Source organism: Coturnix japonica, chromosome 4, assembly GCF_054131305.1.
Source record: "Coturnix japonica strain WE chromosome 4, WE-NBRP24, whole genome shotgun sequence".
NCBI lineage: Eukaryota > Metazoa > Chordata > Aves > Galliformes > Phasianidae > Coturnix > Coturnix japonica.
Genome location: NC_140666.1, coordinates 62,992,218 through 63,015,429, shown reverse-complemented (window position 1 = coordinate 63,015,429; position 23,212 = coordinate 62,992,218). Strand labels below are relative to the sequence as shown.

General features: G+C 38.9%; 1 protein-coding gene across 2 annotated transcripts in view; it reads right to left on the bottom strand.

Moving 5' to 3' along the window:
* The window catches only part of BANK1 (B cell scaffold protein with ankyrin repeats 1), a 124,945-nt gene extending 103,771 nt beyond the window's left edge, over window positions 1-21,174 (bottom strand). Inside the window, exons 1-2 of one of the 2 annotated variants that reach the window (XM_015862136.3) lie at window positions 20,882-21,174; window positions 3,061-3,459 (exon numbers count right to left, since the gene is read on the bottom strand). In XM_015862136.3, coding sequence (XP_015717622.1) covers window positions 3,061-3,459; window positions 20,882-20,924 — 442 coding nt within the window. In that variant the 5' untranslated portion in view covers window positions 20,925-21,174. The remainder of the gene's footprint in view (window positions 1-3,060; window positions 3,460-20,881) is intronic. The other variant, XM_085547104.1, reaches the window with a different exon arrangement.
* Between the last annotated feature and the right edge of the window lie 2,038 nt (window positions 21,175-23,212).

Below are 23,212 nucleotides of genomic sequence, written 5' to 3'. Positions count from 1 at the left end.
ACACATAGGTTTATTGAGCAGTTCTCAACTACTCATTTAGAGGAGTAGTTTATTTTCACACACAAGAGTCTACCTCTTCTTAGGGAAAAGACTGAAAGTGACAAGAGTTTTCTTTGAACAGTTAGCAAACTGTAATAAAACAGCAAGCAGACTAATGAGCTGTAGTGAGATGTCTCACCACAAAAATCTCATAACAATGTCAGTGTACTTTAGAAATAGTGACACAGAAAGCTATCAGTATTAGATCCTCCTTCCTGCATTGCCAGTACCAAGGCACAAATAACTGCTGGAGGAATTTAGGACACTTACTAGGTGCAAATACCTATTTACAATTCATTTGCTTAAACACAGAAACAGACTGAATTTGAAGTACAAGTACTTCAGGATCACAAATATATATAGTTTAGGCTAACAACATGTTAGGGTATGTAATCAATGCATTAATAGGTATGTCCACGTAATATATAAAAAAAGTGTACGCATTTCAGCAGACAGAAGAAATATGGTAGAAAGAATAAGGGAAAGTTCGAATGTAAACAAAATGTCTCCCGATTCTATTTTCTGCAGCATTATAGAAAGCTACTGAAATTAATTAAAAATACTAGATCACACTGGGCAAGCTTAGAATAATAATATTTCTTCACATTCTACTTGCAGAGAATTACCTTTAATGGCAAAAGTCACCTACAGAAAATTGAAAATCCAACTCTACATCTGAATACAGGAATTTCAGGCAGTATCACTGTGAAGCATTTTGTGACCAAGTCCTGTTGCAGCAATCTTTTGACAACAACAAAAATATTTGCATTCTTTTACCTGCAAAAGGTGAATATAATATAATCTGTCACCAATCAGGAAACCTGTAAGAAAGTCCAGTTCACACATGGCCCAGTTCTCTACTTGTTCCCCTAAGAATACGCTCAAATAAGGATAACAAACTCTTTCCTTCAGATTTTGAATCACACTAAAGGGAGAAAGAGCTCTCTGCTTTCACCTTGCATTTTGTTTAGCTTTATTGAGAATTTTATGTGGGCCTTTAGTTTCCTGGGAAATTTCATCACACATAATACATTAGAGGTACAAGCAAGTTCTAATGCTGCCAGCCCCAAGATGAAATAGACACCATGTGGTAGGGAAAAGGCTGCTTCAAAATCATTGGTAGGGGGACAATAAAATTGGATTTATTTTGCACTCTTCCCATCTTAGACTATTTAGACAGTGCAAAAAGAATGGCATCAAAGGGAGAATAGACACCTGAGAACTTACTTTTTGCCTTAGAACTTTGCAGAGTATGGAGAAAGCAGCAGTGAAATGGTGGTGACTGTTATTACTGCACATACGCACTATCACTAACACTCTTCAGAACAGGTGACAACCCAATTTAGCATCCTTCTTCAGTTGCTATAACTACTTATAAATCACTCCCGAAATTTGGCATCAAGCCAATCTAGAATCTCAACAGCTCACTGTCCTTCGGGATTAACAGGATTGAATTGTACCGGTGAATAACAGCATGGTACCAGTTAATCACTGTAATTAGAGTACATCACTAAATTTTTAGACTTCAGTAGAGTGACAGCTCTTTGTTAATACTGAAGAGACATGAAGAATATAGAAGAATAAGTTAATAGTAATGGATGTTTAGGTAACAAAAGGAAGGGAAAAGCATGGAGAACATACACTGTAGTGTTTTCACTGCTGTCTCCAAAAGCAGAATTACAAGGGGCCAGAGACAGGCACCAGGCAGCCACACTGCTCCAAGTCCTGCAACTAGTTCAATCAATTGAACTTGTTCAGTCCCAGTCACTCTGTGCATGCCTGGTGCAGATGTACACATTGTGATAGAGGTATCTGACAACTATCCAATCATTCACCTTTGTACTCTTATCTGAAGCTTCTGATGATAGCCACTGCCAGAAAAAAGACCATTTGTGCACCTATTAGTTGCATGACAATAAAATACAAGCAAAATCACAAGGACAGATGCCATAGTTTTGTATATGCACAGACCCATCATCTGCCTTTCAAGAAAACTGTTTTTTTTTTCAGAGAGAGCTTGTAATTTTGCAAACTTTGCCAGTTTGCATGAGTTAACTCGTTGTCCTTGAGCACAGTTCTTTCCTGTACATACACATACATAAAGGATACAGCCTACAGCCCCATTGTATACACTTCACTGAAAAGATGCCAAGGAAGTCCCCTCAAACTAAATATCAGGCATGGTCAAAAATGGCAACTATTACCTCTTGAAACCATAGCAGACAACCACGTCTTGCTCCAAAATATGAAGCCTGTGAGACTGCTCAGAAGATATACTGAGGAAAAGTTCGATATATTTCATCTCTCTCTCTCTCTCTAACTATCTAGAAAGAAGTCTTTTTTACATTCCAGAATTAAGTTTTTACATTAGTTCTTCTCTGTTGCTCTCATGAACAAAAAAATACAAACAGACTCAACAATTCTAGTCCCTCCAGTACAGACTTCTTAGTTTTGTTGGTAAAAGGGAAAGGGTGCTTCTACTCTTAGCCTGTGTGTCACACTGAACATCACACCATCCATGAAATGGAGTCTTAGCAGGTAATTATTTCTTGTTGACAAGTTTATCTGAAGATCTATACATATACACACACACCATCATTGTGTTAGAGAGTTTTGAAAAAGATGAAACAAGTACATAGCTTTGCACAATTTCTGAGATTTGTAAACTTACAAGACAAAGAAACAAATATAATGCCAGCCCCCCAGTCTTGCCATTAGTGACACACAAGTCATGATAAGCTGGTTCACAAGCACCAGTCAATTTTTGGACTTCACAAGGCTGCCTCCTTCTGAAACTCAAACTTGATTATGACAGTACTTTATATGTCAATAAGTCAGTAAGTCAGCAATGACAAATTCATAAAGCCAGAACTGCTGGGCCAAGCTGAAGACATAAGATCTCTACAAAAAATTCCAATGATCACTTTTACCAAATGATATTAATCATTAACTCTTCCAAATGATATTAATCATCATAGCTAGAAAACTCTTAATCACATTAAGTTTGCATTTTTAAATTACCTGTTTGAATAATTCCAGTAACAATGGAGAGATAGTCCTCAGGTTCCTGATCGGTGAAGATCTCTCTGCTTCTCCCACTTAAGGTCAGTACCTCATAAAGGATCTCTGAATTCTCCACCCCACAAAGCAGGATCACCACATTATCTGGAGGCTGAAGAACATTTGCCAGAAAACAACATCTCTTTTGGTTAAGGCACTTAAGGAGTCCATATGATAGTATCAGGAGTTTACATTTATAACATGGTAAAGAGAATAACTCCAGATGCTTGGAAGACAAAGTCTCTAAATTGTAGAGTAAGATTCCTTCTTCTTTCACTACGTGTCCAAAAAGAGATTTTAAATATAGAGCCCACTCTTCTGCTTCTTGTTCATATATCACAAGAATATCCTTTGTATGCTCTAGAAAAGAAAACAAAAATCATTTAAAATCCATTATAAATATTGTATGCCAGGCCATAAGTTTCCACCTGCCCATCCCCAAGTACTTGTGATGCTCAAGAAATAGGACAGGTCATTAGTCTGAAATTACAACCATCTGCAGATTTCTAAACCAAGGCAGAAAGATTGTCCACCGAAATATGAGTAAAACAGAACAGATTCAACTAGTACTGAAAACAACAACAACAACAACAAAAACAATGAAAAACAACCCACTGAAATCACAGTGTGAAAAGCAGAGTGCATCACATATTCAGCTCACTCAAATTTTTGATAAATAGGCAATAACACTGAAAACGCAGCAATTAGCTTTTAACTGCAGCAGTTATGAAAACACATTTGATCACTGCACATGATCTGACTTCACTAGAAACAAGACTGGTACATTTTAAGATATTTTGGCAGCATGGCGCTAGGACAGTTGTTAGTGATCTTCCTTTATTGTACTTGCTAATCAATGCAATACATTGTAGGATGTCAGAACATTTTAATACCCTTGGAGTAGGTCACGACCACAGATCCATGGAACAACAATAAAAGACTGAGGAACAGATACAGCTGCTGCATTCTAACTCCATTGAGCTTCACTGTCTCCAAGGTCCCTGATAGGCCAGGCAATCTGACTGTCCACTGCTTGCAATGCACCGGAGCTCCTCTGCAGGTGAATATCCAGGTTTTTTCTTGGGCAGTATCAAAAGATACAGAAATGGTACATGTACACAGAGCTAGAAGGTTTCTTGCACACACAACATATCTGGATACTGGGACGCGATGATGGAAGCACAGTATAGATGTACCTCAGGAGAATAAAGTAATAGCACCTCTGAAAAATCCTACAAAAGCCCTTGGTGCAAAATAAGAAATTGAACACAGAGTCCAGGATTAGCCTGTTGATTATTGGAGTTTCCTTCTTTTTAGAAGAAATTCCTTCTAAACTTCAGTCATTGTTAGGGGAGACTTCAAAGTCCACCCAATTGAAGACAAACTTGTAGAACAAGGATGCTGTAGGTTAGTGTCTTGCATTCATTGTATGTCTATCAACTGTTTGCAGGATAGCTGCTCTCTTTTAAAGACTTGTGAATACTTGTCCCCTCAAGAAGTTTCCTATCACAGGACATAATAAAGGGCTGTGCTCAGTACGGTAGTGGCTGATAGATGCCTGAACCTAATTAACACCCTAGAGCAGTGCAATTGTCTAAGTATTTTCCAAAAGGAGACAGTTGCATTTTCCATGGTAAAAATTCCAATTTCTGCTTGAATGCTAAAATGTAACTGTAGAAATAAATAAATAGTAGCATATTCTTCATCTAACCCAGAGAAAAATGATGTGGTTTCTATAACGCAAGGATAAGAAACCTACTAATGCTTTTACAGCACTTAGCTGCAACGGTATTTCTTTTCAGAATCTTACTCGATTTTCTACAATTCTCACTGCAAAAGTAAAGCCAAAAAGCTATGGTGCTTGTTGCTGTTTCAGAAGATGAAACAATATCCACAGATGAAGTTCCAAGTCTGATCTGACTGTCTGATGATCACATGAAGCAAAATCACCAAGCAACTTCTATTTCCAGTCCTTAACTTCGAGAGTTAAGAGCATGGTAGTCGTCCTTAAAAAAATATTCTTTATTTAAAAAGGATGGTTAACCCACAAAGATATAAGAACTCATTACTTACACTGCATTTAAAATTGCTTAGTTTCACCCTCCAGCCACAAAACATTTTTATTTGTTTTTTCCCTTATAATTTTGAATGACTATCTGCACTCTGAAATTTCTCCCTAAGGTCTTCAGTCTCTCATGAAGTGACTCAGCCTTGCCTCAGTTACAGGTCAAACTTCCCCTTAAAAGAGAAGCTTTTAGAACTCCCACCACTCTTTCTGCACTTCTGTGAACTCTCCTGACTTTCTGAGGAACTAAAAACCATATACAGTGTAGGAGTTCCTTAACACAGTACACAGGAAGAATAAAATATTAATCTCACTTGAGATAATCTCTGCTATGCTCAGAAAGTTCACATTCAGTCTAAATTAAAAGGTCTCATTTTAAGTTCATGCTCAGTTGCATTTTTTTCCTATTATAATTAATGTGGGTAAAGTCAAAGCCAAACAGAATTGCATGGAGGGATAAAATAGGTTTAGTTCTGAAAGCGCGTTTAAGTTGAAGGGTAAAAACCCTTTTTTCTTGCTTCACAGAATCTTGTGTCTCCATCATGCACAAGCAGGATGTGCTGGCATCTACCACAGCACCCCCTGGCCAATAGGTTGCATCCTCTCCATGATGACAGTAGCTGTGAGGAATGGAGCACAACAGCACCTGCTCCTCTGCAGACTAGAGGCACTGAAAGGCACTTCCAGATCCCAGAGCAGGAAAGAATTACTGGATCCAACCATTCAGCACAGCTGAAGAGCTCCCCATGTGCTGTGCACAGATGCAACTCCTTAGGGAGAAGTATTTCTAAAGAGCTGCCACTACATTATAATCATAAAGAAGTATACACAAGGTATAAAGTTCATCCTTGTGCAAATGGAAATTACAAGGCTTGAACATTCAAGACATTCTAAAGAGAAAAGCAAGTTGCCCTGAAATGAGAAAAGCAGATGAAGTAATCCTTTTTCTGTACTGTGTATCTGCAACTACATCTGGAACTCTGATCTTAGTTAAGTGTGAAAGAACTTTTGAGATATTTATTGAAGACTCAGTTGCTTTTTGAACAATATTAATTTTTTTAATCTGAGAAATGAGAAATAATGCTTTATTTGTATAAAATGAAGTGAAACGAATGCCACACATGATGGAAGAAAGGCTTTACGATCTCTCATCAAACTTTAATACAGCTGCCATATTTCATTTGTCTTTTCTACCCCCACAGAAAGGAAAGAGTCATACTTGCTATGGAAAGACGTATGGTTCACACTGCCATTAGGCACAATGCCTATTGGTTTGAAGATGGCAACTAGTGCTGTTAAGTTACTTGTACCAAATCAAATGTTCTCAATTACATGCACGAACATTTTTCCAGTCACTGATCTGTTATTAAAACATCCTTCAAAATGAACCTTGACACTGAATGCAAGAACTACATATTACTTGCTCAAAACTGTATTAAAAATTAAAATATCACTATTTAAATTTTTTTGCACAACTTAGTCTCCTAAAATCCACTTCATGTGCCTTAAATGCTCCTGTTAAGCGTTTCACCTTTAGAAATGTCACTACAAAGCAAATACCTGAACACTACCCAATTGAAAACCACAGCTCCCTGCAAACTCCATCATCAAAACACCATTTCTCATGTGAAACAACACAAGCTGAAAGTTAGCTTTAAGGCAACACTACCCAGAACTGAATACATAGTGACGTTTCTTAACTTATCAAATAGAGCTTTTTCTCCTTCATTATTTCCATCTCTCAATGAATATTTCTTTGAAGTTATTGCACATGGAATATAATGCAAGTTAAGATGAATTTTGTTCCCTTGGCAGTTAATGTAATAGAAACTACCATATCCTGTCAAAATTAAGCCATGCTTCAACTACTCCTACTTGGAAACTGACTCAAAGGTAGAAATAAAGTGCATTATTAGTTGAATACTGAGAAACAGTAGGAGAATTTATGCAATTGTCCACAGCGCGGAAAGGCTCTTCTGACAAGCAAAACTATTTGCTAGTTACTGATGTGCAGTTGACAAAAACCCCTCACCTCACAAAATATGCTACCTGAAGCCTTCTTTGAAAAGACCTGTTCAGTCTTACAAGAACTGGACGAGATGAGAGTGTCTTTGCAGCCTATTGCAACCAAAGCAGGAATCAATTACTGGTGCATGTAAAAAAGGCATTCTTCTGTCTTGTGCAACAATTAAAAGATACATTATGGAAAGGGAAATATATATATATATATTAATAATAATTAATAATAATTAATTTATTATTAATAATAAAAAGTATATTTGAAAGTGAAAGGAAATCTCCAGAAGTTTGCAAAGTGCATCAGAAAGGAAAAGGAGAGGAAACAAAACTTTGCAGCCAGTGGATACAACTGCACACTTCAATTGATAAACCTGAAGTTTTGCAGTCTTGTGTTTGCTTAGAACTGAGCACAAAGTACTTTGCTATTTTTGTTTGATAACAACACTGCTACATTCAGAAAAGCAACAATATTTCCAGAAAACAGAATTAACATATGTTGTTTGATTTAAACGAGGATGATTTCAGTTCAGCCAGGGTTTAAAAACTGGGTCTGCAGTTCCATTGCCTAAGGATATTTTGGTAAGAGAAAGCACCACACAATCACCATCATGCACTCAAGTTTTAAATGAAAAAGGCAATACCATATTTCTCAGGTCACCTACAATGCTTTCCAGTTAGAGCACTGGAATAAAACAGTCATTCCTTGTTGCTCAGCCAAAGAATTTGTGTAACCACGCAAGCAGCTTCTCACAGTCAATCCCCCCCCTCAAAAAAAAAGAGAAACTCAAGTCTGTTTATAACCCTTGCCTCAACCACGTTAGCTTTTGACCTGAGTGAACTCTTGTAAATCATTCTCAATCAATCTCTTTTGAGAAAGGAGGGAACAAACTGCTAGAAAAATTCATCCCTTTATCTCTTCCTGTAACAGACACCCTCAGTGGGGAAGGGGAGGGTTTGCTCATTTGTTTGAAATGGCAGACTTAAAGATGTTTGGGAAAGACAGGTATAATTTCTGTCAGCACGTAATAAACTATTGTCCATCAACAAATATTTGTTAAAAGGCATAGGATTGCTAAATAAAGGTAAGTGGTCATGTCACAATGACAAAAATGCAGGATGAGAAGCAGAAGTGGCTCAGACTTCCATCTTTGCCATGATTTGCAAAACATTTCTTCTTATGATATTTCCACTTGGGTTGCAGAGAGAACGAGGAGCACACGCACCAAGTGCATCCAGCTTTGCGCTAGAAAGAAAGACATTCAGTTTCTTGGTCCCTACATAATCTTGTCAGAAAGATGCATCTCTTCATACTGTTTGCCCTCATCACTTAAAATGACATACAGTAAATAAGTAATAAAAAAAAAAACAAAAACCAACACTAAACTTTCCAATCGAAACAACTCCTGAAATTCAAAATTTGGAAGCAGAAAAAGAGCATTTAATTCAGCCCTGATCAGCAGCCTTGGCATAATGGGCCAAGGCCAATCGGCTCCTCACCCATCCTGAATGCATTGATTTTCCCAGTCAGCTCACCTGACACACATCCAGTAAACACATCTCAAAAATGCATCTCTAGCTCTTGGTTGCTGGAATTCTGCAAGGCAAATCCACTGAAGCAAGCCAAAACGGATTCATCGTGGGAAGGACAGCACAGAGCACTTTAGAAATACTTGCAGATAATGGAAAACATTTTCAAGTAAGTCATGTTGCTTCTCAGAGACTTTCCACTAATGGAAATGAAAATTATAAAAGCCTGCTTGTAAACCTTAGAGTGAGATCATGAAGTAGCTAAATTGCTGCAGCATTGTGGCACACCTGTTTCAATTAAAGCAATTAGCTTAAAGCATGGGACATTCCTGCTGTCACTGTATCAGCCAACCGAGTGGCTGCACTTGTATTCTCAAATGCCTACTAACTAGAATGTAATAAGAACATTTCCATCATTTATGCACCTTCCACTGCTAATTGCTAAGTTGTTTGTGAGAACAAATATTTGTTCTATCTGTATAAAATTAGGCCTCTTCATCATTTTTCTAAGTTCAGTGAAGTCAGCAGTTCAACACAGTGATTTTCCTACAGATTGGAGGGGATGAACTTTGGCTCAATCTTGTAGACTTCCTCTACAAAGCAACTCTACTGACCTTCCCTGCAGTGACAGTGGGAAACACAGAACCACGTAAGTTCCCAATATCTGTTCCACAGCACAGACCTGACCTAGATTTCAACTAGAGAAGTGCCAGACCATCAAACCTGACGTGGCTGACATTATGCCCCAAGAGCCATTTCTGGATCTCTTTGCAGACCTCATTGTACTCTGTAGAGTGATTTGGCCCTACCTTCTGTTTTAGGCCTCTCTATGTGATCTGTGCTTTGAATATGTAATACTGTGTATGTCAGTATAGTTATTAGCACTGCAGTATCCCCTTCTAGAGCCTTGTCCATCCACAGCCAAATAGCTTCTGTTACCCAAATGAGGCAAAACTGTGTGTGCTTAGAACCACTTCCTGGAGAGCAAGTTACGTCACTTGTACATTTTAGCAGAACATAATTAAATAACTCAGAATTGCTATAGACAGCAACAAATCATGAATACAAAAATATCACAATGCAGTATGAACAGCTGAAGAAGTACATTACTATTTATTTTTTTTCCCAGTGGTCTGTGAAACAACTTCAAAAGGCTACAACAAAATCTGGACAAGCTGCACCAAGTCTGTATTAACTGATGTTATTACCTACTACAAACCATGAGCACAACCAAGAACTGTCCTATTATTTAATTCTTAACCATTTCCAGTGTTCATTCCATCATCTACCAGGATCTCCATAGATGTGCTTATCTTGACTTCCTCCATTGTTTTTTGGATTTATGGTCACATTTAAACTCTCCTCATTTTAATTCAATGTCTTTTTCTTTTGCCTTCTGTTGCTTTTTTTCCTCTGCCACACTTGATTCCACTGTCACTCCACTGTCTCTCAAATTCCTATTTTTTAATGTCTTCCAAGGAAGAATTTGAGAATGGAAAACTTGATCTTCAGATATTAGCTTAGAAGGAAACAGCTGTATGAAATCCAGTACCTTTAATCCTATCACAAGAGGACCTATGCTATGTGAACACTTAGCGTTCACCCAGAAATCAGAAAGATGGCAAGAAATGGTCTCTATTAAATGTATGTCTTCAAGCTACCAGACTGTACTAAACCATCTCCTGTAGTTCCAGCTCTTTTGTCTTTTTCTGACAAAAGTGATGGTCACCAACTGAACAGAATAAACCATACAAACAAAAAGCATCCACAACATACAATAGATCTCTAATCACCTTTGGACAAACACTTTTGTACCAGCCTTTTGAACAGAATTCATAGCAACAAAGGAAGTTCATTAGGGAAATAAAGAAGAAAATTAGATAGAAAACAGTTACATAAATTTATAGCTTCATAAAATGAGCAGTGACAAGACAGTGAGTTAGAAACCAAGCTAAATTAAACAATTTCTAATATGCTCTGTAACAAGCTCAATAGAAAGCAGATTTCTCTTTAATAAACCTACTCCAGCTTCCCCTCTACTGCCTTAAGACAAGAATTCTAGACACAGCTATAAAACAAACTATTTTTATTTCTGCCCATTAGACAGAAAGAAATTAAGTTAGTTGTATGAGTGTGAGTCTGACTTTGCACATTTCATCAACAATACTGCAAAAACAACTGCAATGGCCAAATACTGGTAAAGCTTACTTGAGATTCAAAAGACATTTTTCCAGCAAGCTTATCTCCTTAGTACAATGCATGCAGTTATGTTTTCAGCTTACAGAATACAAATTCTCAGCTTATTACTGATCCTAAAATAGGACCCAATTGGGAAGTTATCTGGGTATCAACACTGGGTCCTCCTCCAGTGGACAGCCATTAAAGATGTCTCTAATCTCTCTACTACTACCTTTGACCAAATGGACTACTACTTCCTGGGAATAAATCACTTTCAAGTTCTGTATTTTAAGGTTCTTGCGAATGGATTTTAAAAATCATACCTACAAACTCTGCTTCATTGTAATTGACATACATTCTTACTGTTGGATAGTAACAAGATAACTATAGTTATGTTAACTGGAAGCAAACAACCTTCTATACCTTATTAGAAAGGTACAGAAAATGAAAACAAATCCTCTCAAACCATTACTGAACCTGAATTAAACCCTACCCCATTATAGCCTTCCAGCATCTTCTTTGTACACACATTTAAGCCTCCTGAATATTCTGGAGTTTAACAAGCCAATCCATGCCAGTTGTTTATCATATCTAACCACATTCGGCGCAGATGTGAATAACGCAGTCTTACAATCCCACCTCTAAAGCATTTACTGACCATCCATCACCTCCCATTTATTGCATCTTCTATAACTACACAAATGTAAGAATAAAAAAAAATAAAATAAAATAATGGCTGACAAAAGCAGCATCCCTCCACGTCTCTCCTATACAGTTACCTGTACACACTGTAGCAACAAGTACTATTCTGATTATAACCACATCCCACTTTGCCTTGCAGCTGCCTAAATGCATCTGCTGACAACAAAAACAAAGCACATGATAAACCCAAGCTGCTGAAGTTAAGATAAAGGGGACTACTGCCATCTACTTCAACAACTATGTCTTAGAGCAAGTTCACATTAATATTTAGTTAAGATAAAAGCATACCTTCAAAACACCATCTAATTATCCCCATTTACTATGCTTTGCTTCAACTCACCAGCTGTCCCTGGAATACCAAAACCCTTCAGATTGAACTGAAGCAGAACAGGTGCTTCAGGATCACACCTAATGCATTCCACCTGCTACATCCACAGGACAAAGGTAGAGTGAGTCCAAAATAAGCCTCTGCTCAATATACACTACATGGCTCACAGTTGCTTCATGTTCACTGCTAGTCTCCACAAATCCTGTTCTGCTGGGAGCACAGTGTGGACATAGCCTTACTGTATCTGTGAAACAGAGGGCTAAGAGTCCTTAGTGGTTGGAAATGCAATGCTAAATAATAGCAACCTTTGGTTGCAGAGAGTGCACCTGAGTTCTAACTCTTGGACTCTTCTGCCAAGGAAAGTGACTCAAGTAACACTATGGAACACAGGCAGTTCCACAGAAGTCATGGTATGGACTGCAGATGCCACAGTCCTGTGGTATCTAATTCACTCAGAGGTATCTGAATCGGCTCATTAGGACTAAAACAAAATGAATCAAAATGAAGTGCTTATAAAGACATTCAAGTTCAGTGAACAAGATTTCAAAATGACACTATGAATAGAATTATGCATTCAGGAGTTGTATAAAGAAAGAAAAAAATTAGACATTTATCTAAACAATCCTACACCTTCTTCAACAAAGACTTACACCATAACTACATAACTATCATTTACCCAGTTCTGGATTATTTCAGGCAAACATTTATTTGCTGTAAGTTTGTTAAAACATGGCTCTTATCGCTACATTAAGCAAAACAGTGTTGCTTTGGAGAAAAAAAATGTACACTTTGACCATCTCAATATTACAGTCATCACATGTGATGTAATTGTGATGAGAGATAGAACAGTAGAATTTTGTTTTTTAATATCTCAAATGTGGTTAGCATTCAACACTATTTCTGGGGGAAAAAAGATTAGCTTTTCATTTAAGTCTCTGAAACGTTAAATTCAATGAGACTACTGTCACAGCTTTGGAGTACAGTTCTGCTTTTTTAGGATGTTGAGGCATCATTTAAAGAAGAGACCGTATATAAATTTAACAATAATACTATACATGTCATCCAAAATGAACAGTATGGACGCAACAGCATGTGGGAGTACCAAATTTACAGCACACACAATGTACCAGCAAAATACAACACAAGAATATGGATTGCCACTTTAATGAATTCTATAAACTTCAGTGTTGAAATACATACACTGTGAGTTTGCCAGTGAAAGAGCACTGTTTCTAAGCTCTTGCAGAAAATCAAATGACAATAATTTGGCAAGAGTGCTGCAGGAAAATTAAAATGAAACTGTCCTGAATGTACCCTGTAAGCACAAAACACTTCTCTTTCCAAGCCAATAAATATACATTCTGCCTTAAACCTTCACAGAAAATACTTTTTCCTCTAATTTAATTATTACAGTCTCTGTTTTGTGCATTCAACTCCAAATTAGATTTGCCATCCTCTAAAACGGTTAATCTTGAATAGGGAACAGAACTGATAATGGAGACAAACAAATCTGGAAGTTTTTCTGATAAGATTATGGAGTTATAAAAGTAGAATGCAAGTATGAAAACCTTAAAAAATTTTGATTAAGAATCGTTGGCAAAAACCCTTTGATTAAAGCTTCATTTATTCAACAGAACTATCCTGACATGCACCAGCTTTGGACCTGGCCTTACTTTCCTACAGGAAAAAACCTACAGCAGCAACTGAGATTCACTGAAATGCTCCCTTAGCAGAAAACTTCTTACAAGGTAGAAGAATGAGGCACTATTGAGTTTTTTGCATTTTTACAATATTTTACATAATATTTAACATCCTTTCCAAGCAAGACTTTTTCTGTTATCTGATTCAATCTTTATTACATTTTTGTTAGCACAGCCCTGCTTTTTAAAATTACTATTTAAATACCTCAAATAAATTTGAAATGTAAATTATCTTTAAGCATTAAAAAAATATGATTAAGTTGCCAAAAGTGATGTTCTGGAGGGATCCATAAAGACTTAGTGCAGTTTATTTGCTTTACTTAAAGGCCTGCTTGATCTGCTTGGATGCAAACACAAGCTTAAATTGAAATCACACACAGAATCATAGTCATTTCAGTTCCCTTCAAAAAAATCAAAATACTTTAAAAATAATGATGATCAGTTATTTTTCAGAGATAACTTTTTTTCTTTAGTGTTGCCATTCCTATTTTTAAAGTCAGCTCCAAAACTGTAAACATGTTAGAAGCCATCTTAGAATCATAGAATGACCTGGATTGGAAGGGACCTCAAGGATCATGTAGTTCCAACCCCCCTGCCTGGCAGGGCCACCAAAACTTCCACAATTACTAGATCAGGTTGCCCAGGGCCCCATCCAACCTGGCCTTGAACACCTCCAAGGACGGGGCATCCACAACCTCCCTGGGCAGCCTGTTCCAGGACCTCACTACTCTCCTAGTAAAGAACTTCCCCCTAACATCCAACTTAATATTCTATTTAAAAGTTTAGCAAAACTGAGCTTCTAAAGGGTGTCTTCGTTGGGTATAAGCCTGCTTCTTTGTTGTTATTTACATTTGTCACCTGCTGTGGATTTTTCATACTTGCACTCAAGCAATCACTCTTGGCTACTGTTGCATGCTTAGCAGTCATGGCTGATTTGAAGCTGGTTTGCTATTGCTACCACTTCAAAAGAATCAGGAGGAACGAAAGCTTAGAAAAAAAATAATAATCATGCAAAGGGTTTTATCCTGAATACTGCATGTTTACCAGTTTCCCACCATGTTTCATATTTTCAAAAAGAAGCTAATCAATATCAGAACAATAAGAACAAGAAAACAACTAAAAATAGATCATTGTCCCTCACCGCAAATTGTTGCTTAACAAAGAGAGATGAAATGCGCTGACCTCTGAATTACAAATCCTAAAATCCAGGGAAATGCACACTTCAGGTACTGCTTGTTTTCTTTTCCTGCGCACTATCACTTAGCATAAAACTGCTTCAAGTCTGTACTGTATTTGACCTTCCCTTCCTCCTCACTCCACTCCACCCTGGCACTGCATTGTGTAAGATGGGAACTTTTTCTTTCCATTCTCAAATGCCTTTAAATTATTCTTGTTCAATTCATTCCAGGCACATTATTTTTTCACTTCAGCTATTTAAATTGTAAATGTTTCGTGAATAAATGAAAGCTATGAATAAATACTAGCGTGCACTGTATGAAAAAATTCAACAAATACACTGTTCAATTTCTTAAAAGTTTAAGTTGTAAACACCATTCGACACGTTTTTCTATTTTTTAAAGGCTTCTTATTTTCCATTAGAAAATAAATAACACTCTTTCAATCACACCTCTAGTCTGAGATGTAAAAACAAAGCATCCACATGTCATTGAATACAGTAAAAGAAAAAAATAAGAGTTGGTTATTTTTCTGAGTTATCATTCTACCTGTAGAGTGGACAATAACTAAAAAAAGTAATATTCAGCATTTTTATTGTTTGGAAGAAAGAATAATGATCAATGTCACATCAAAATACCACTACTTCATTACATTTTGACAGGAAAATAGCTTGCTTCGCTCAGCAGACTGAACACATACACATCCCCACACAGAGAAACCAGAAGGGCAAGGCAGCAGAGTACATCCAGTACCAAACTGATCACAGAATGAGAAAGGTTGTCAGGATCCTCTGCAGATCACCCAGTCCGACCCTGAAACAAGACTGCACTGCTGATCACAACCTTCTGAATCACATCCCTCTGACCCGTATGGGTATTCTCATACGACTGGACACTAGAGAGCAAGCAAAAGAATGAACAGACAGAAGCTGCAGTACACTTCAGCAGAATGACAGGATAGCCATGAAAACCTTATTGCTGAATGGTGTGGGTTTTCCTAAATAACGGGATAAGATGGAGAGCCTCAGACACAAGAATGCAGTCACCCTCATTACCTCCAAATCCCTCACTCCAAACTCGCGCGCAAAACCATGAAACTGCTACAGCATGCTTCACTACAGCAGAAAGACAAGCAACAAATGTGTACAGGAGTGAAGGACTTCAGAGGAAGCAAACGTTTTCTTATAAGCTGAAGGAATTAAGAAATACGGGCATCTATTAAGGCATTATAAAGCAATTATTTTTTCAGCTACAAAAGTCTGCAAGGTTCAGGAACCCACTGGAAGTAGGCCGCCCAGTCGGTACAGAAGTATAAAACAAGGAAACTGACAAACACACTGCATTTCAACTTCATAGCCTTAGATGAACTGTCCTTAGACACTGAACAGATGCAACAGCAGTTGTGGTAATCCCTACTCCCTTTTGTTAAAGGATATTTTTAGGTTTAAACACAAATACATGCACATCATGCTTACTGTATGCAAAGGACTACCTAAAATGCCAACAGACAACCAATGACATCCTACCAATTTATTACACATTTTATTTTGCTTGCTTTTTTTTTTTTTTTTTTAATTTCTTGACTTTAACATTGTATTTATCAGTAATGACATTGAAATACGGCTGTATGAATCAGTACTTAACATCAGCATAAGTCTCCGCTGTAGAAAAAATTTATGGGGTAGCATATCAGCTGCATATGCTGAAGCCACCTTCCAAGAAAAATCCACCACCATCAAGATCTGCTTTGAGAAACATCCAACAAGATCAACCACAGGGAAGGTAGAACACAGACATCTTTGCAGGGACATCTCCACTCTGATCCCCACCACCCTCTCTGAATACCTCTGGAGGGGGGTTTGTAGCAGTAAGGCACTCATACTTTGGGTATTCCTCTATGTGATCTTGGACATTACTGCCTACTTAAGTTTTGAATGCTCTTAACTGTGGGAATACAAGAAGGATTTTGCAGAGCAGCAGCTATGGAGCAAGATAAGGACTTCACAGAGCAACAGCTGCAGAGCAGGATAAACAGCAGGAGAACCAAGGACATGGCTAACAGCATCCTCTGATGAAAGCAGAAACTGAGAACCACTCAAAGGTACTAGTGAAAACAAGCTATACTCAGACAGTAGCAGAGTAGTTCTTATAGGCATGTTGCTGCTGAGAGTTGTCTTTCATCATGAAAGTCACATCAATGTACTGCTAATATATAGTGTTCTTACTGTTGTAAATTTGTTTTATTTCTAGTTAATATTTGGCACTAACAAAGAGTCATTAGGTGGCAATGGGTTGTACGCAACGTAAGCTTGGAGGTGATGAGCAATGACACAGAACAAAGAACCACACAACCACAAACTGTAGCTATTTATAAAGTATTTGGATGAAGTCTTATCTGATAAGTATATGATACGAAAGCAAAAGTAAGCTTTCCAAACTCAGCTATACCTCTGCTCGAACTTTATTTTATTTTTTTTTTAGCTCCCTGGTACACAGGTTTATATCACAAACCAATACTGCCCTTTGCATTGTGGCACATAGTCTCTCAAAACTCTCTGAGAATTTGTAAGATTACTTACAAGAAAAGAATAGGTTATATAAACTAACCAAATGCTCAAAGATAACCTTCAAGTGACACACTTAAAACAGTAATACTGTATTCCTTGAACCCCTGGACATAAACATTCTTCTTGTCAGAATGCTCATTCTTCCATCATTACTGTGGCATCAGCAACATAATTTTTTGAATGTGGGTGGTCAATTACATGCAAGCTTCAGAAATCACTGGTAGCAACAGAAAGAAGACTGGAAAAGCTTCACATAGAGGAAACACCAGGATCACCTTCTGAATCTGAATTCAATATCCAACACTTCTAAAGACAAACAATATCTTTGTGTTAACCATGAAGTCTCATCTGTAAATACTGCATCTGGACAACACAACAGAATAACTTCTCCAGCACAATGAAGATTTCAATTTCACAGTATCACAGTATCACAGTCTCGTGCGCGTTGGAAGGGACCTTAGAGATCATCGAGTCCAACCCCCGGGATTCGAGCCTCATGTGTAGCAGAGCGGCACTTCTACCACTTGCGCCACATGTTGGGGTTCAAACCTGGGCTCCCGTGTTGCAAAGCGGCATTCCTACCACTGCGCCACCTTGGCACACAATTTCTAAGTTTTCAAATTTCAGCTTCAAAATACCCTAAAAATTACACTCTTTTATCACTGCAGAAATATCAAAATACTTAGTCAGGAACAAAAACTAGTGACTTGCTTTCAAAATAGCACTGTAAATGAACGTCAGCAGCTTTTGCAGTACTTGCTTCTGTGGTATTCAAACTGCTGAAACATTATTATTAATATTAATAATTCACACTATGTTATTGCTGAATCTACTTCAAACTTCACCACTAGATTCTCTTTGATTTTTGAATGAAGTCACAGTCTGGGAACTACATTACCCCTAAAATTAAAGGTGTTTAAAATATTTTAAAAGCTACTAAAAACTGAAGCAATTTCTATTCCTTGAGAAAAACAAAAATCAAATATTTGTTTATTTTCACTGGCTAGATTCCACTGCAGAATGCCTGTTGTATAAATACTGTCGTAGAAACAGCTGGAGGCACAGAAATGCACGGTGAGTATAGAAAAAGTACACAACAGCAGAGCTCAGTAGTGACATTCATCTCCACAAGTATGGCGATGAGTGATAACTCAAATGTAACACAGCCATTAGCAAGTTATCCTGTCAGTACCTCTCACTGCAAGTGCAGACAGACGTCATCTAGGATCAGGCATTACAGTTGGTTTATCTTTACTAGGTACCAGGTTCAATGGAATTTGCTTCAAGAAGTTCATCTCGACCAGAGCTTCCTTCCAAATATGACAAGTAAGAAGACTGTCTCACCTAACTTTTACTCAAAACAATTTTCAGATTCAACCTTGGCTAGACCTCTGGCAATCCACCCAAAGCAACTTGTACCTCACAGCTCATGGTCCATCCACCATGAAATAACGGATCTCTTTTCCCTATTGTAAAAAAAAAGTCTGGTGCTGTGGTAAAGCTGCAAGGGAGAACTCGACATATGGAGCTTGTAGGTGGAAGATGAGGATTGTGTGGGGCAATACACGAAAAAATAACAGAGATAAATGATGGCAGCATAGAAGGCCGCCATGCCCACTGCTGGCTGAGCCCACAGCCATTTGTTCCCCTGCCAATGCCAACATGTGGAACTAGCTGCAAGCGGCTGGGAAACTTGCCATATCTCTATGGTGCTCTGATGTATTTGCTCAGCAATTATTCCAGCAGTTTCACATGAATATCTAGTATCCGACTGCCTTTATTCAACAAAAGCAAAACTTTAGACTATGCCCCCAGGTCACACACAGTTGTATTCTGGAACAGTACAGGCATATTTAGAAATGCTACTACATGTGCATTTTTGCTTATGCACACTACTATTTTTTCTTTAAGAAAAGCTTGCAGCACCGCAAGTGGAGTCTAGATAGAAATTCTCTTATCAAATTCCAAAGATGAGTAAAATAAGTATATTCATTTTACAAGAAGCTCCGAGTACCAATCAAGGCTGTCCTCAATTCATTTGTTTTATCTACCACCGTCTTATTACGAAACAGCCAAGAAAGTCACTATGCCTTTCTTCCTTGTGTTTTCATCTTCATAATAAGCATAGTCGCATGGCTTCCACTGCTAACACTGCTAGATTGTTTCACTAGGTAATTAATATTCTAATAGGTTACTTTGATGTTATGAAATGAAACAAAATATTAGGTACCTCGGCAAAGAACTGCCATGACATCTGAAATACTCCTTTAAAATGGTGACACAAAACTGTAAACTAAAGTCTTGAGCTACTGCAGTTGAGCCTCCAGATCTCTATTTCTCATTCATATCTACATCGATCCAAAAGTATTGCCTCCTATTTTTTCCTGTGGAAACTATAAGCAATACAAAGAGCATGATAACTCTATTTGACAGAGCAAATTATCAGCTACACCTCTGCTTCATACACACTATCATGTTAGATACCACTGTGTCAGTCTGCTTCTCTGCTGCCATTTGTTGCACAGCAACACAATGTAACAAGATACTGGTGGGAAGGTTCAAACCACTACTGCCATGCCACCACCATCTGCCTCTGACATAGCAGGCTGACATAATAAAAAAGTAGGCATTACTTTTGGAACAGCCCTCATAAAATTAGGATGAAATATCATCCTGACTAGTAGTAGAGCTGCAAAAAATAAGAAAAAAACTGAATTCCCTGCTGCAAGCAAGTCAAATGAGCCAAACCTCTGGCATCTGGCTGCGCATCTTTCATTTCCCCTTTGAGAGCCCAGCTTTGCTGTCACTGGTTTGATTTAAGCATTGCAGAGCCTCCTGCATCTGAAGAAAGTGGGAGCTGTAAACACACAGTATTTCTGTGAATGGAGAAACACAACTGGGAAGAACAAACAGAAGAACCTGGTGCCAGAAGCTCCTGATTCTGTTTCAGGCCTGCCATTATATTACATGTGACATTCATCAATCATTTACTCTTTTCGTTATTGTTTTTCCACCTGTAAACAGAATGATAACACATTCTCATCTGCCAAGGGAGTGACAAAATACGTGCTAGCAGTTTTGAGGCACTCAAATAATGTGACGAACCACTGGAAACATAAATAAAGAAATGAATATTTCTGAGTAAGAACTATGGGGATTTTCTGTGCACTACAATAAGGATGGGTACCACACTGAGACTGAAAGAGGACAATCAAATTTTAACTATTAATACATCATGCTGTTAGGCAATTAAAAGTCTATCCCAGAATGGCTGTGCACGTAGGACAGAATAGGATTCATGCTCATATGATGGTCATTTTGTCATTTCCTCACTTCTTGGTACTAGACTATACAAAACAAACCCAGCCCCAAGCCCTTTCCCGCTATCCCTACCCACCACCGCTTGCCGAGCAGCAGCTCGCTCCTCCATGCCCACGTCCTCCCTCGCCCCCAGCCACAAATGGAGGCCGCAGTGGGGCGGCCTCGTGCCCCCTCCATCCCGTCGCCCGCCCCGCACTGACCTGTGGGCCGCATCCCGCCGCGCCCTCTGCCCCCTCTCTTCATCTCCGGCTGTATCGCTCTCCTAAGAGCAGAAAGCGCTGCCCCTTGCACCGCGGTCGCCGCTACCGGTCCGGAAGCCTGGGGCCGCCCCCGCTCCTCCCGACCGCAGCGCTCCACCGCCCCGTCCCCTACACCGCCCTCGGTGGGGGGAAGCGCCGCGGGCAGGATCCAGGTGGGACCGTGGAGGGTGTCCGACGTGAAGCCTCCCTCCCGCAGGCAAGAACAGAGAGAGCCCCTGGCCTTCAAAGTTGGTTGGGCTGCAGGAGAAAAGGAGGAACTGAACCCTCCATGTGTCCTCGGGGCTTTAGTGTGGGGGTTCTGTCATCACAAGGAACCCCAGCTGTATGTGGGAAGTGCTCCGAGGATGGTGAAGTCCCCTCCTAGGGAAGGTGCTCAGGCACAGCATGGTTATCATCTCCTTTTAATTGTGCCCTGTGTTAACTTTTTGAAATTTGGAGATGAAAAATGTAGTAAGTGAGACAAAGCAGCCCGTTGGAAGAGCTTGCCTAAAGATTCAGTCAGGAGCCATTGATGAGTGCAGCGCCTTTCAAGTCCAAAACAAAGGCTGAGCTCATCTCTGGAGACACAGTTCCCTGTACTGTGGGATTAGCAGATCAGTGATGGTACCTTCTGGAAGGAAATAGTCATTTTTCAAAGAAAGCAAAAGCTTTGGCTGCACTTCACATGTGGATATGTGGCTCTTACCCATCTGAACCTCCCTGTGTTCCCCAGGCCTGCCAGAACTGTAATACTCCATGGCTGATTTTAGTGATATTTGCAAAGGTTTCCAGGATCTTCACAGGTGAAGTTGCTGAGTATTGGATTCAGGAGTGTGGGTGGCCAAAATATAGAAGGTAAATGCTCAGCATCACCTGGACTGAAGGAAAGGCAGCAGAGTGAATTCAAGCAATGTAAGTGAAAGGAATATTCACATCTATGGGCAGTCATTATAGGTGTCAGCACAGCAAAGCCTTCACAGTCTGCAGTCAACCATGAACTACAGCTCTACAGAGGGGTTGGACTTAGGTGAAAGAACTACTCTTCATAGATTTTGTGCGCTGCTGTGCAAGTCCACTGGAAGTATTTGCAAAACTGAGCTACCATGAGCTGTGCCAATTTCTGTCATCACTCAGGTAGGAATTTGGTTTTGTTTGAGCTGTTTTGTTGTTATTGTTTCAGTTTTTGCTAATGAGTGGGTGCTCTGGCCTGGCATGCCACTCAGAGGAAACCACTGCATACATATGCATGGGGAAAACCCATATGTCAGTTGTGTCAGTCTAGATGTGCTTTAGGATGAGCCCAGAATACCTCTCATTGTTATTTTCCAGTATTTTTTTTTCACCTTAGGTTTCATGTACTTAAGTGCTAGTGTCTAAGTGATACTGCAGTCCAGGACTCTGTGTTTGGACACAGGACCCAGCATTAGAGTGTTGGTAGTCTTGGGGCTGGACCAGGATGAACAGGAAAGAAATATCTTATAATGAAAGAAGGGATATGTGAAAGACAAAACATTTGGGAATATCGTATCTGATTGTTTTGCCAAAACATTAATGCTTGATGTTCTTAAAAGATGTGATAGATGATGTGATTGGATGTGGTTGGAATACTTTAGAAATGTGAGCTGTAATGATGATGACTGTGGAAAGAAGCTGTCATAAAAGGAAATGAAGATTATGAAATGTGAATGTAATTAAATATAAAAATAACTTAAGTGTAACTTGGGATTCTGACATTGAATTAAAACAAAAACAAAATGAAGATTTTTTCCTGGGTATAAGGCTGAGAGAATTGTGATAGTACCATTGTGATGTGTTTGCAAATTGAGAGAAACGTAAGCCCAAAGTAAGTCCTAAAAGGGAGGACTTGCTTTGCTCAGATTTCAGACAAGACAACTGGCAGGATTCTATTAACTATAGAAGGATAAGCTTTCAACCAAGTCCTAAAAAGCAGGGCCCAGCTGTGCATGCAGCCATTGTGGAGCACTGTGAATGCACACCACATGTACCAACCTTTGCAATAATATGGGTGTAGCAGAAATGTTAAGTCACAGCTTGAAACAGTAATTTAGCACCTGGTGGAAAGGCAGGGCCAACCCAGGGGAGCTCAGCTGCATGCAATGCACCTGAGTTACCAGAAGGGGTAAAGACAGAATCCACCCCTGCCCAGACCTCATTTAAGGGTTGGCAGTGGAGATAACACGTGTCTTGTTGGAGACTGCTGCTTATTTGTGGTCTTCCAGGAGTAAGCAGAGTTATACTGGAGGGAAAACAAAAAGACATCTATGCTGAAAT